Source organism: Diabrotica undecimpunctata, chromosome 10, assembly GCF_040954645.1.
Source record: "Diabrotica undecimpunctata isolate CICGRU chromosome 10, icDiaUnde3, whole genome shotgun sequence".
NCBI lineage: Eukaryota > Metazoa > Arthropoda > Insecta > Coleoptera > Chrysomelidae > Diabrotica > Diabrotica undecimpunctata.
This window is the reverse complement of record NC_092812.1, coordinates 78,907,450-78,922,964: the sequence shown is the minus strand read 5'-3', so window position 1 is coordinate 78,922,964 and position 15,515 is coordinate 78,907,450. Positions and strand designations below refer to the sequence as shown.

At 33.5% G+C, this 15,515-nt stretch overlaps 1 protein-coding gene across 1 annotated transcript in view; it reads right to left on the bottom strand.

Moving 5' to 3' along the window:
- The window catches only part of LOC140451778 (lachesin-like), a 652,628-nt gene that overhangs the window by 218,097 nt on the left and 419,016 nt on the right, over positions 1–15,515 (bottom strand). Inside the window, exon 4 of the mRNA XM_072545633.1 lies at positions 11,583–11,768. Within this exon, the coding sequence (XP_072401734.1) occupies positions 11,583–11,768 (186 nt within the window). The remainder of the gene's footprint in view (positions 1–11,582; positions 11,769–15,515) is intronic.

Below are 15,515 nucleotides of genomic sequence, written 5' to 3'. Positions count from 1 at the left end.
GTGCATATAATAAGAGCGGTCTTCTATAGGTATAAGCTTCAGAAGGGGTAGCAGATAGTATTCTTATACAGCCCCCAATAAAGGGCAGACTACTTTAGGGCTTAGCAAGCCCGCTTCTATGCCAGCTGCTGTTTCTCTCCTAACCTTTTTTCTAGAAGAAAACAGGTCCCAATCCTGTGCTTCATCTTATCCCCATATATCCTTCCCTTCTCACACCTCGACCGGAAGGTCCTTAAATATTCCCGACGGAAGGCAGCAGCGACCGGAAGTACCAAGATAAGGGGCATAGGAAGTGATCCTGGACCGGCTTTTTCACAAGTTTTATGAGCAGAATGGTTGTGATGACGAAATCTTCTTCTCATTGCGCCGTCTCCTTTCGAAGGTTGGCGATCCAAATGGCAATTGTAGTTTTGGAAACTGCTGCGCGAAAGATCTCTGCGGATGAGCGGTCGAACCATCTCCTCAGGTCTTTCAGCCACGAGTTCTGGCGTCTTCCTACTGATCTTTTGCCCTGTACTTTTCCTTCCAGTATAACTTGAAGTAATTCATATCTTTCGCCTCTCAGCACATGACCCAAGTATTGCATTTTCCTCTCTTTGATTATTCTTAGTAATTCTTTTTGTTTACACATGCGACGAAGTACCTCAACATTAGTAACTCTTTGTACCCATGGAATCCTCAACATTCGTCTGTATATATACATCTCAAAGGCATCTATTCTTTTTTCTACTTCGGAGTCCATTGTCCAACTTTCACAGCCATACAGTAAGACAGAAAAAAAGTAACATCTGATCATTCGGATTCTAAGCTGTAGACTAAGGTCTGATCTTGTAAAAAATGTTTTAATGCTCATGAATGTTTTCCTTGCTTGTTCGATTCTTGACAGGATTTCTTTTTTTGGATTACACTGACTATTGATATTTGTTCCCAAATATTTTATGGAATTTACCTGTTCTATTATTTGACCCTTGGCATACACCTGTACGTTTATTGGTGTCTTTGAAAATACTAAAGTTTTAGTTTTGGAAACGTTTAGATGTAAACCGAACATTTCGCTGTGGTGAACTACCGCATTTATTATATTTTGTAGTTCTTGTGCGTTGCTTGCTATTAAGACGGTATCATCAGCATATCTGATGTTGTCTATGCTGATTCCGTTATCGAGTAGCGGTGATAAGACGCAACCCTGTCTCACTCCTCGTCGGATTTGTATGTCTTCGGATGTTGTGTGCTCTATTTCAATTGTTGCCGTTTGATGCCAGTATAGTTCTGAGATAATTCGCAAGTCTTGTTCGTCAACTCCAGTTGTTCTCAGAATTTCGATCATCTTTTGATGGTTAACGCAGTCAAATGCTTTTCGATAGTCAATAAAACATGCATATACATCCACATTCATGTCTCTGCATCGTTGCGTTAACACATTTAAGGCAAAAAGAGCCTCTCGTGTTCCCAATCCGTTTCGAAATCCGAATTGAGTGTCACTCATCTGGAACTCGCACTTCTTGGAAATTCGTGTATGGATAATTCTGAGAAAAGTTTTAAGGACATGAGACATCAAGCTTAATATTCGATAATCATCGCATTGTGAGGAATTCGATTTTTTTGGTAATGCTACGAATGTTGATTTTAGCCAGTCTGTTGGTATTTTACCTGTGTCATATATCTTATTGAATAGTGCTGTTATTAAATCTAGGCCTTTACTTTCGTTATCTGCAATTAGTTTAAGTATTTCGACATTGATATTGTCTAGACCGGTGGCTTTTCCATCTTTCTGAGATTTTACTGCATGAATCACTTCTTCTTTGGTTATTTCTGGGCCTTTTTCATTTATTCGATTATCTGTGGATGGTGGAGAACAAGGTCTATCGTCGTCAAAAAGAGTTTGTATGTATTCTTTCCATCTCTCTAGTTTGTCTTCTGTACCCATAATTATTTCGTTATTATCATTTTTTAATATTGTTGCTTGTCTCTTTTTGTGTCTACCTGTCATTTCTTTTACTTTTTTAACAATATTAAAGGTGTCGTATTTTTCCTGAAGTTGTTCGATTTCTAGGCATTTTGTTGACATCCAGTTTTCTTTCGCCTCCCTGCACTTTTTTCTAATGATTTTGTTGATTCGCTTGTATTCTATTGGGCTTGTTTTATGTTTTCGTCTTACGTCCATGAGGTCCATGATCTCTTGCGTTATCCATTCTTGTTTTTTGTTGTGTTTTATGAACCCGATGTCTTCTTCTTGTATCTTTGTTATTTTTGTTTTTAGAGCAGTCCATGTTACTTCAATGTCTGTCTGTACCAAGTTTTCGATCGTTTTTATTTCTTCTTCAAGCTTGATACTTATTTCTTTTTTCTGTTCAGGGTTCTTCAGTTGTGAGATGTCTATTTTTCTTGTCACTGTTTTCTTTTTGACTTTGAGAAATCTTTTTAATCTAAAATCCATTATAACTGGATTGTGATCGCCATGTATATCAGCTCCAGGGTATGTTTTCGTAGATTGTATGTATTTCTTAAAGGTGTTATTGAGCAAAATGAAGTCAATTTGATTTCTAACAATTTTGTCTTTTCTGTCTGCAGGTGATTTCCATGTGTATAGCCTTCTAGGATGTTGTTTGAAGAAGGTATTGGCAATTAACAGATTGTTTTCTACGCAGAATTGTACAAGTCTATCTCCTCTATTATTTCTGGTACCTAGACCGTATGCTCCTATGTGGTCTCCTTCAGCACCACGACCAATTTTAGAGTTAAAGTCACCCATGATCATCGTTATCTCACCTCTTTTTGTCAGTCTCATTATTTCATCTATGTTGTTATGACGAAATAGGACAGGATAATCCATTGCATTATCATTTCCAAGAAAGTTAGGCTTGATTTCCAAGAAAATGCCGTTGATGTTGTCACGCAGCCCGGGAGACGACTGGCGCTACCTTGTGTCTGAGGCAAGAAGTGCAAAATTGGTTACCGGCCACGCGAATGTTAGTGACCACGCATCGTGTGGAAACTCAGCTACTGTATGTGGAACATGGAACGTACAACAAGGGTTAAAGATAATCACAGGTAAGCTGTCGATTATTAAAAGAGAGTTAGCAATGTATAGAATTAAAATCTATAGATTAGCTGAAACGCATTGGTTAAAGGAGGCCTATTTTAGAACTTACAATGGCAATTATGTTTACTTTTCTGACGATGAGACGTAGAACTATACAGGTGTTGCTATTCTGGTCTCACCAAGATTACAAAAATCTTTCGTCGAACTCAAAGCGATATAATAGTTCTCCTTAAACTGGAAGGCAAACACATAAATTTAATATAATAGAAGTTTATGTGCCAACCAGTACAGCTGACTACATAAAAATTGAGGAATTCTATGAAAAATTGGAAACAAAAATTTTTAACATTCCAAATAAAGAGCTAACCTTAATATGCGGTAATTTTAACGCAGAAGTCAACAACGCTACACAAAGTAGCAACCTAAAGAATGTACTGAAAAAGTTCGGCATAGGTCAGAGAAACAAAAAAGAAGAGACCGCTCAATCAAGTTTGCTATTACAAATAACTATTCTATTATGAATACTTGATTTAAGTACCATGTATGCCGACTGTATATTTGGAAAAGTCCTGGAGATCGGTTTAGAAAATCAAATTGACTACATTCGCACTAAGGTTCGCTTTAGATAATTAATCCAAAGAGTCAGATCATATTCAGAGACGACATGCGGATCAGATCATACTCTCCTCGTAGTTAGAGTAAAGCTCAAACTTGAAGCGCACAACAGATGGCGGGAGACAAAGAGGATAGAATAAAAAAGAAGGACCACCTTCTCCAAGAAGTTAAACAAAGTATGCCCTCTATCACGTAAGGGTACATCACAAGAAACATGGAAGACTATTAAATATTGTAGATCTGTAGAGGAGTTAGACAGGTATGTGTTTTATCGCCACTTTTGTTTAAATTATATTCTGAAGAAATTTTCCAAAACACCGTTACCGTTAATGGAAAATTAATTAACAACTTACGATATGCAGACGACACTGTGATCATAGCAAAGAGATAGAAGATCTACATGTTATCGAAAGCTTAAGTATGAATAGTGCTAAGATGGGAATTACTATAAACGCTAAAAAAACGAAATACATGCTAATTACAAAAAAAAAACATAATATACATCACCTATTGACAATTAATGGTAACGTGATAGAACAAGTAGAAAATATCAGTACTTGGGAACTTTGATCAATGAAACCAATGATCATACTACAAAAATAAACAGGTGAATAGATCAGCATTTATACGAATGAAGCCACTCCTAACGTGCAAAAATCTAAATTTGGAGATCAGACTACGTACCATTCGCTGTTATATATTTTCAATATTATTATATGGAGCTGAGACTTGGACATTAAAAAAATGCAATTTAAAAAGAATCGAGGCTTTTGAACTCTGGTTATACCACAGAGTATTAAAAATATCATGGACTGATAGAATTACAAATAAAGAAGTAATGGAGAGGGTTGGTAAAGAAACAGAACTAATCACCACTATACAAACCAAAAAACTGGAATACCTAGGCCACGTGATGAGGGGAACAAAATATGAAATTTTAAGACTCATAATACAGGGAAAGATTCAAGGAAGAAGATCTGTTGGCCGAAGGCAGAACTCATGGTTGAAGAATCTACGTGATTGATATCAATGCAGATCGATTGATTTGTTTAGAGCAGCAAGTTCAAAAATAAAAATAGCCATTATGATTGCCAACCTCCGTAGGGAAACGGTACTCTAAGAAGAAGAATTAAATATTGTGTAACAACATCAATTAATCACCAAAAGCTAAATAATCCTGTGAAACAGAAACACTGGATAACAGATGACACCCTTAAAATATTTGAGAATAGAAGAAATCTTTTTCAAAGTGGTGTACATAGTGAAAGGGAACAAACTAGTTTAAGAAACCTCAACAAAGAAATAAAACAAAGATATAAGGCTGATAAACAACAATACTATCACAATATATGTAAAGAAATTGAGAGCCACAATCAAAACAATCAACCGAGATATCTATTTAGAAAAATGCGCTACATAACAAGAAACTTTAAAGCCAGAACTAACCGTTAAAGACCACACAGGAACCCTGAGAACCAACAGAGAAGATATATCAGAGACATGGATAGTATATTGCCCTTCTTCTTCTTGTGCCACTCCTATCAGAGATTGGAAATTATCAAGGCTATCCTGACCTTGTTTACAGCTGACCTAAAGAGTTCATTAGTGGTATAGCCAAACTACTCTCTCAAATTACGCAGCCATGACATTCTTCTACGGCCTGGATTCCGTTTTCCTTCTATTTTTCCTTGCATTATATTTTGAAGTAATGCGTATTTATGTCCTCTCATCACGTGACCGAAATATTCGAGTTTTCTTCGTTTGATCGTTAACAAAATTTCTGGGTCTTTTCCTATCCTTCGCATACTTCAAAGTTTGTGACTCTTTCAACCCAACTTATCTTCAGCATTTGACGGTAGCACCACATCTCGAAACTTTCAATATTTTTTATATTGTTCTGCTTGAGAGTCCAGGCCTCTACACCGTATGATAGCGTGTTAAATAAGTAGCCCCTTAGCAAATTTAAAAAAAAATAATTGTTACGTAATCATTTGTAATTTTTATACAATATGTTAACTTCTATTACTTTTAGACGGAAAACGTCTTAAACGAAAAAAAAAAAAATAGGTGGAAGTGAAAGCGGTGATGGTGCTAAAGATGGAATTAAATTAAGCGGATCATCGGATCCTTTGTCTATTATGCAACAAAGATCTAGTAATGCTTCACCTATACCCGGTGCTGCGCCTGAGACCTCTAACACAGTCAAAGAATTCGATGGCTACCATAAAAATGATATTGGTCATACCATTAAGTTGCCACCAAAAAAGGAATTGTTTATAAATGACTGGGTTTTACCCTTAAACTACGGTTTTAGTTCTGATGCCAGCCATTTGAAAAGAAAATTTCGCCTCTGGTTAGATCAATATATTGCTTGGTAAGTATACTCAAGTAGTTTAAAAGGTGCCCTTTGTACGAGTTCTAAAAAACATACACAAAGATTGTTGAAATCACGTCGACAGCCCTTACCACAAAACATTAACAGCTGCTGCATAAGCGTTAAAGTTCAAAAGTGGTCACCAGAAGATGACTGAACAAAACAAACAAATATTGTCTTCAATTATTTTTTGTAGTACTCACGACTTTCCAGATAGCGGAAAAAGAGATTAAAGAAGCTTTTCTTTAAAACATTAAATTTGAGAATAAACTGTGGTGATAAGAAGCTTAAAATTTTCTTCGATAAATGTCGAAAAAATGCATTTTACACTTCACCAAAAATTAAAAATGAGATAAGATTATATAGTTAAGTTGTCAAGTCAAGAATTATCAAAGACTGTAAAATCGAGTAAAAATCAGGAAGGAATGTGTCGGCTGTGTTAAGTTGAAATCTTAAGATGTCCCTTGGACACACTTGGATCTGGATCTGAATTTCTATTATCCCAAATTGGACAATTTCTTTTTTGACACTCGTTCATCCAAAAATGGACTTCAAAGCTGAAGCTCATTTTTCGATGAAAATTAAGACCTGTTTCCCATTGCTCCAGATCCCATTTAACGAACACACGTCGTTGTCTATGGTCTTTGTCTAGCTATGGAAACACAAGTGGAACGATTAAGTAAAGAGACCAAACAGAGCCGCAGGATACCTAAATGAAACAATATTTGAGAAATAAAAATATCGGGAAAGAAATGAAAGGCAGAATTTACGAACAAGTCAGTCAGAGCAATAATGGGCAAATGCGGCAGAAACACGACCTGACACAAAGAGAACAAAAAGAATGCTATAAATCGCAGAGATGAAAATACTTAGAAAAATCGAGGGTAAGACACTATAGGGACAGTGCGAAAAGTACATGTATTACGATGGAGATGAAGAGTGGAGAAACATCAAGGACTGAATAAGAATGAGAAGAGTAGAGTGGAACGATCATATAAGCCAAATGACAACAAATAAATTAGTAAAGATGGCGGGAGACGGTTTCCCCAGTAGGAAGACGATCATAAGGAAGACCACGAAAACCGATGGAACGATAATTTACTGGAGGCACATTAAAAACAGACAGACTCATGTCTAAATAAGAAAAAGAAAAGAAGGAGGCAAAGAAGAAGAAGAGTAACAACGTTTTTGGAGATATTGAGTTTCATTGGCGTATGTGTTGGTTGATTGTTTACTGAAATAATGGATTTAAATTTGTCATTATACTTCGAATAGTCCTTTCCATAGGACGATTATAACAAACGTAAAATGAGCGAGCGCGAGGAAGTTTGTCCGAACAGAACACCCATTTTGATAAAACAATTTTTTCATTTGCACATGTTTTTGTAAGCTATATCCATCCAAGTGATTTGGTAAACCAAGTAAATAAACGACAGCTAATTTAACAGATTTTAAACATTATGGTCGCTACTAATTGTCAAAGTTCTGAAGTCCCTATTGAAAGGCCCTGTTACCCTTTATTATAATAATATTATATGTTTTTAATCATTAGTTTTCCTACCTATCTTAGATTTAATCCGATAAGAAATTATTAAGAAAGAAAGAGGGAGAAATCTATTTTTATTCGGCTTTCTTGTTTACTGATAGAACAAAAAATCAAACAAGGTTAAATATACCGCACTACAAAATATTAAAAGTCGAATTTTATCAAAGAATGTTTCATAAACAAGAAACTTTAATATTCTTTCAAGAGAGTCACTGCAGCTTTTCATGTGAAAGCTTTCGTTTTGAAATCTATCGGTTGGAATTGTAAAAAATACAGGTATTTGCTTTTTAGAATAATATTGCAGCAAAATTACAAATCTTTGAATGAATAACTTCGTTCAATAAAAATTCTTTCTTTTTTTTGATCGAAAGAGTTTCCTAAAACCAATATTGTATTTGCGTTTCCACTATTACCGGTAGAAGATATTTAAAAACTTTCTAATAGTTTTTCTTTTGTTGTATAATATATTTTACGGTAAGAGTAGATAATCTGGTAATTGTACACAATTACAGGTAATTTTATACAATTACCAAAATGTAAGGACATATTCTTTAAAAACCTTTATTTTCTACTTTTACCAGTAACTGTATACATTTTCCAGAAAATCTTGGTAAAAGTAAGAAATTCAAATTATAATGATCGACACGCAATCGCAATGCCTTTGTTTAGCTCGTGCGTAATCAGTCTTTAGTCTGCAGTTTTGCTTAAGACATAAAAACTGTTTCTATCCTGATTGGGCATGTGCTTCGTATTTTTAATTAACAATATTTTTACCTACCTATCTTTGAAGTATTTTCTTTACCGACATACGTTTTGCGTTAACCTACGTATATACAGAACTGTACATTCCATTATCCTAGAACTAACTATTTTGGGTTTAACAATAGAAGAGCGTTTTAATACAAAAGTACTTGAAGCAATGAATAGTAAAAAGAACAATACTGTTTTGCTTACAAAAGTGCCAAAGTTTAAATAATAATATACATATAAGTAAATCTAAAACAAGTGGTAAAATACCGAATAACTACAAGCGCTTGAAGGTTGAAAAAACTGATTTGCCCCTTAAGTAAACATAAACACAATTTTTTATTTTATGTTCATTTGGAAGAAGTCTTCAAAATTGATTGACGGAGCACATAAATCTATTGCGCATGAAGGTAGAACAAGATCTTGAAAGAATTACAACAGAAGTACAAGAACATAACTTTAAGAATCATAACGATTTATTTGGATCTGTGTGAAACTTGCCAGAAAAATCTGAAGTTCCCAAAAAGGTTTGGTAGTGACACCTATACTGCCAAAAGAAATGGATAGTAGATACCAAAATAGATTTGATAGATATGCAAGCCCAAGCAAATAATGAATTCAAATTCAATACTTAGTTATAAATAAAGGTATTCCATCTAATTTGTTGACACTCTATAATAACTTTTACCTGGTTGAACTTTAGAGAAATAAAAATTGCTAATTTGTAGCCAGTATTTGTTTAATGCTCTACCATGGTCTTCCTTTCTTCTGTTAACTAATTAGAAGGTAAATCTGACAGGAATGTAGAACGACAATATAAGATAACTGTGTTTGCTTCTCCTTTTTTTTGACTATGTATGCATATTGGTTCTTTTAGAGATTTAGCCTATTTTTTATGCTTCTTAAGTCAATCGTCTCATAGATCAAGCATAGAGTCTTCCTCACCCCTCGACAAAGGACTAGGTGGCGCCCTTTATTTTCCTCTATAAAAGTGTTTTCATCTCTGGTGTTTCTGACATCCTTTTTGTCCTCTCTGTGTCAGGTCGTGTTTGAATCGAAAACGTTCAGTTGCAATACCGTCCCTAGTCCAGTCGTCAGATAGTTGACAACTAAAAACCATCCGAACAAGCTGAATTTTGCCGATAATATTAATTTTGGAAACCCAAGCAAGATGCAAAAAGTTTACCACTTTTACCCCGGGCTTCCCCCAAAACCCTCCTCATAAGTGGATAAAAACGCAAAAAAAATCGAATAATAAAGAAACTGTCTGCCATAGAAAATATTTTTTCAAATAAAAAATGTAGCTGAGATAATGTTAAACGAAAATGTTAACAAGCACTTTTTGTTTAGAATGAACCGTTATCTTAGAAACAACGCATGAAGCGACCATCGATTCTGAATCTCAGTTACGCACGCGAAATCACTGTTCAATTAAATTAGTATTAGCTCGGCGGCAAAAATTCGATATATTTTGATCCAAGTGTTCTACCTACAAAAATCAAGATATGTTTTAAAGGTAAAGAGTGCAGCTTTTGTATGCAATTTTTGTATTTTGTCGAGTATAAACTCAGGTTTTATAAAGATGTTAAATAGACAACGTGGCGCGATTTTTGCCATTTTTACGATTCTCGTGAGATCAATAAAATTGATCACTTTCATTGACCAGTTGTAGTAAAATTTTTATATTTAGAGATCAGTCTTTAAAACCTTTGTCATGAAATTCAATTTTGAGATGTGGCAACAAATATGAGGCATTTGAAATATAAACAAAAAACGCAGAATTTATTGTTTTACATTATACGTCACGGGAAATGCATACAAGAAGACCCTTTTGGTTGTAGTTAGTCCTGTTGATATCCAAAAATACTTGTTGTTCACACACTGCTGCCAAACTGACTTTTGTTATTTTTGATTTGAATAATCTACCCGAATTAGTAGTCTACTATACGTCAAACTTAATTTTACTTTCTCCGAACAAATTTTTCATGAGCGTATGAAAACCTGGTACAGTCTGTAATGCTTGGCATCTCTTCTTCTTTGTTTTAAAAATAATGTTGCTTGACAATTATCAAATTGTTGCCTCTAATGGAAGATTGCCATTTTTGAACGGTCAATCGATACTTCTTCTACTTCTACTGATTTTTACCTTGCTATTTTAACGACTCTTGTGTCCTCCGGTCTACTGATGTGATTGTTCCAATATTTTTTCTATTTAGTGTTCACTCGTTTATTCCCCTGTGCATTACATTTTGTTCTAATCTTGTAACTCGTCATTCTTTCGATCTCTCAGTGTGTTTCCTGTAATTCTTCCGAGTATCTTAATTATAATGTGTACTTGCAATTTTCTTGATCTTTGCTTCTGCGTTAATAAAATTATCTCTCTAGGCTGGTTTGTGTGTTTCTCAATGCTTTTGTTTAATTTTTTTACTAATATGTTTATTTAATTTCTAAAATTCTTCTAGTTGCCACCTTCTTCATATTTTTCTAATCCTCCAAATCGTAAACTATTCTTGGTTCTCATAGCATTTTTTTCAATTCCTGTAAAATCATGGTTTTTTTTATTTGTTTTATCTTTCACCTTAACTGTAAAATTATTAGCATTTTTTTACATTGGATAAATTTTAATTAGAGCTTTTAATACTTTAAAATGTTTACCACTAGCCACAGTATATTAATGTCTATACTGCCTTTTATATCAGTTCTTCTGTCGTTCGTTAGAGCATGGTTCTACTCTATAAAAACTTCGATATGCTAAAACCTCTCTTTGTTACTTCTATCCACTTCAGAAACAAAGTTGTCAATCCATACCTTTTAAATTATTGCTATAAAAAAAGAATTTACATATACGTTTTTACGAATAAAAAAGTTTTTTAATCCGTTTAATTTAAAAATATCCAAAAATGTGTTATAGACAACGTTTTATTTGATTAACAGCAATATCCTTCACTTTTGACAAATATGTTATCTAGCTTCGTATGCTTTGATAATACTAAAATATGTTAACTAAATGCATTTTAATCTAACATCAATTTTTTTAAGACCACTTCAAAAACAAGTAAAATCAAGAAATTTTTTTGTATAAGATATTTGAATTAAAAGAAAAATGTTCTTGTACAAGCTTTACAAAAAAAAAGACAATTTGAAGCCTCTCATTTTTACATTTACCACATTACATTACCTTGCTTTAAATAACCAAAAACTAGAAATCTACAGCGTTCACAAAAAGAAATATAAATGTTCTTTTATATATAATTTACCTGACTTCGCATAGGGTCTGTGTTTATCTGACACATATATGTGCCCGAATCGTTCTTTTGTACATTAGATACGTGTAGTTTCCACGTGTTGTGTCCATTGTGTGTTACAGAAAGACGAGGATTCTGAGCCACCATATGAGTGTGTATTGCCAAAATGGCTTTTGTGTCAGACTTTATCCAGGCAACCTGAAATTTAAAAAGAATAACGTTATTTCGGCAGAATAAACATCACAAGATTAAAAAGCATCCTTACTCTGGACAAAGTAATTATTTTTTTATAAAGCAATTGAGATTATGACACAAAGGGGTAATCTTAAAAATTACGATAGTCTTCATACATATATATATATATATATATATATATATATATATATATATATATATATATATATATATACAGATATATATATATATATATATATATATATATATATATATATATATATATACATATACACTCAGGTGCAAAAAAATCGATCCATGGGTATTATTTGCTGAAAAAAGAAAACGTTTGAAGATATTAGTTTTAAATCAGGTATATATGTAAGTATATGTTAGATTAAAATAATTTTTACAGAATATACAAAAAAATCATTTATTTATAGAGACATACGCCAAAACTCAAAAATACAATAATATTCAAAACTTTCTGAAATTAAGAAAAACATTGATAAGTAATTAATATCTAGTGTTTCCCCCTCGGGCCCTTATAACAGCCTGTACACGTCTAGGCATTGAGGTAATTAACCTCTGGATATCAAATTGATCCAATTGGTCCCATATTTCTTGAAGAGCCGCTGTAAGTTCAGTCAAGTTGTTTGGACGGGGTACTCGTGCTCGAAGACCTCTTCCCATCATATCCCATAGATGTTCTACGGGATTGAGATCGGGACTGCAAGCTGGCCAGTTCATACGGACAATTCCCACCTCCTCTATATATTGGTTGACGATTCTAGCACGGTGAGGACGCGCGGTGTCGTCCATAAAAATAAAATTAGGTCCAATGAATGGAGCAAAAGGTACCACCTATAAATACTAATCTAGTGCTGATCTAAAATACTTGTTATGTATCTTGCAGGAGTCATAGAACCTCTATCTACAATAACTAAATCAGTATGGGTTTCTGAACTGATACCAGCCCAAACCATAACGGAGCCCCCCCGATAACTTATTCTTTCCGCAATATTAAATTGAAAATATCGCTCTCCGTGTCTTCTCCAAACCCTTTCTCGGCCGTCTGGTGACCTTAGACAAAATCTGGACTCATCTGAGAACAATACATTGCTCCAATCTGCATTACTCCAGTTTTCATGTTCTCTTGCAAAAGCAAGGCGAGTTCTGCGATGTTCTATGGATAGTATTGGAGATAGGGCTGGCCTTCTGGATAATAAATTACCTTCTAAAAGTCGTCGACGAACTGTCCATCTGCTTACATCCACATTTCTCACTTCGCTCAGACGATTTGCCAGTTCAACTGAAGGTTGATGCCGATTTCTCAAACATGATGAAACCAGAAATCGATCATCTCTTTCGGATGTTACCCTTCTACGACCTGATCCTGGTCTTCTTGTGAAGTTACCGGTGTCGATAAAAAGCCGAACTGCTCTTTGAACCGAAGATCGACTAACACCCAACATTTCAGCTGCATAATATTGGCTACGACCATCTTGAACTAAAGTCACCACCCTTGCAGCATCTGTCGGAGTTAGAGACATTTAGAAAGGATAATTAAATAAAAATGTAAGACGTTTTAAAAATAAAATCACTACACTAGTATGGTTGTTGAATTAAAAACAACATTCAATAAATAATATCTACTTGCTTCAGACCCATTTTGACAAAAGCCTGAAATACCAATTTGTTTTAAGAAATATAAAAAGCAATATTAAAAATATTATTTTATTTCTCGTATACGAGGGTACACCTAAATTTACATACGTAATTTAATGTCTCTAAAATTATACAACTTCAAATAAATAATAAATAAGGAATGGATCGATTTTTTTGCACCTGAGTGTATATTGTTATGGTTTGAATTGGTCTACAATATTTAAAGATCATAATATAAATTTAATTTCATCGACCAATAAACTCGATTTATTAAATAAATAGGAAAATTATTTCTCTAAAACCCAAATAGGTAAGAATGAGTAATGGTTTTTCTAAGCTATGATAAAACAGATATATATATATATATATATATATATATATATATATATATATATATATATATATATATATATATCGATATTATAGCAATAGTGGGTTTCTAATAAACAATTATGTCGATGGCACAGGTATAGGAGAATACAAAATAGAAATCTTTTGTACACAGAATTTTTAAAGTAAGGAGAAAGCTTTTAGTAAAAGATGGGTAGATAATAATCTTGATGTTTAGTTATATTGTTAATCGAAAATTGTAAACAAAAAGAAATGAATTATTTATGAGATTGGAAATACCAAATGATATAAGGTCATGACGACAACGAGTTTGTTTACTGAGAAAGTATGGAATGTGATTAGTTGGAATTTAAGGTGTGGAGTGTCTAATGCTGGAATCTGATTGGTAGATTCGGAAGGTAGAGGGAAATGACGCCAAGATAAATTTAAGGATGACGGAGGAGATTTTACTGTATTCTGAAAAAGCTAGTTGTTCTGTTGCTCCATAGCCTGCAGTAAAAGTGAGCAGAGTTGCTTGTAAATAAAAAATGTGTATAGTGTTTGATATGTCTGTGGAACGAGTCAAAGAAGTAATAGCAGTTTAAAGCGGAATTTACATCATGTAGTAAGAAAAACAGGTGTAACATATATGTAGTGCTAATCGGTGAAGGGAAAATCCTTTCGATTAGTAAAATAGTGTGTTCCTGTGGGATAGGTGTTTATCCAGGAGGTGCTTTGGACAAACTGAAGCGGCGTTAGTGTGTGTGAGAGACTTTCACCAGCTAAGGAGAACAGGGGTGTATGAATCATCCAAGAATACGAGCAGTAGATGGTCAGAAGCGAAAAGGAGCCAATAGAAAAATTGTGTAAATAAAAGGTCAGTTTGATATACAATAAAAAAGGAATTTCAACCACATTTCTAACGATATCATAACTAGTTTGATTCTTTCAATATTTTGTTCAGCTATTCGCTTTCATCATAAATATAAAATTTACTTAAGAAATCTTCTTCTTAAGTACAAGTCATAATAAGTATTGATAATTTGTGTATGAACATTAGAGAATTTTTAAGTTTAATTATACTTAGTAAAGCTCAGGTTATATGTTTGGTTTAATTATAATTTAATTTGATTTAATAAATTGCAAGTAATTTTTAAAAATTGCTTGATAATTTATTATCACAAATTTATTTATTTTCCCATTGTCCATTTCTCCCTCAAAGGCAATAGTATAGATATTAGTCTGAAGCCACGTAGAAAAATTAACGATAAAAAATAGCCCTAAGATTAAAAATTAATTAAGAGAAATTTATTTGTTTTGCAAAATTAAGCCTAAGGCAAATTAAAGTTTAAAAAACCTCATCGAATAAATATCTATCGACGTTAAAGGCTAGGACGACAAGTCACACTGTTTGTCGGGTAGGATAACTCCTACCGGAAAGAACCTGAACTACCAATTGACATTTCAATCTACTGAGTCAATTATACTTTGTTTTTGAAACGATACGTTTAATTAATAAGGCTAATAATATTAATTATATATTAATATACCAAATTAATAATACGATTAATTTTTTCGCAAAATTGCCAAAAATATTGGTTGCTGTAATTTTAAGATAATATTTAATAAACAAAATAATTTAAAGGTTCATGTTAGTTTAGATTTAACCCTGCTGTATCGTTCGAGTCAACTATGAAAATATACTGTTCGGATCAATATGACCCAACTACGGTTTACGGTCCTTAATCGAAATAAAATAAGCTAATGGTAATA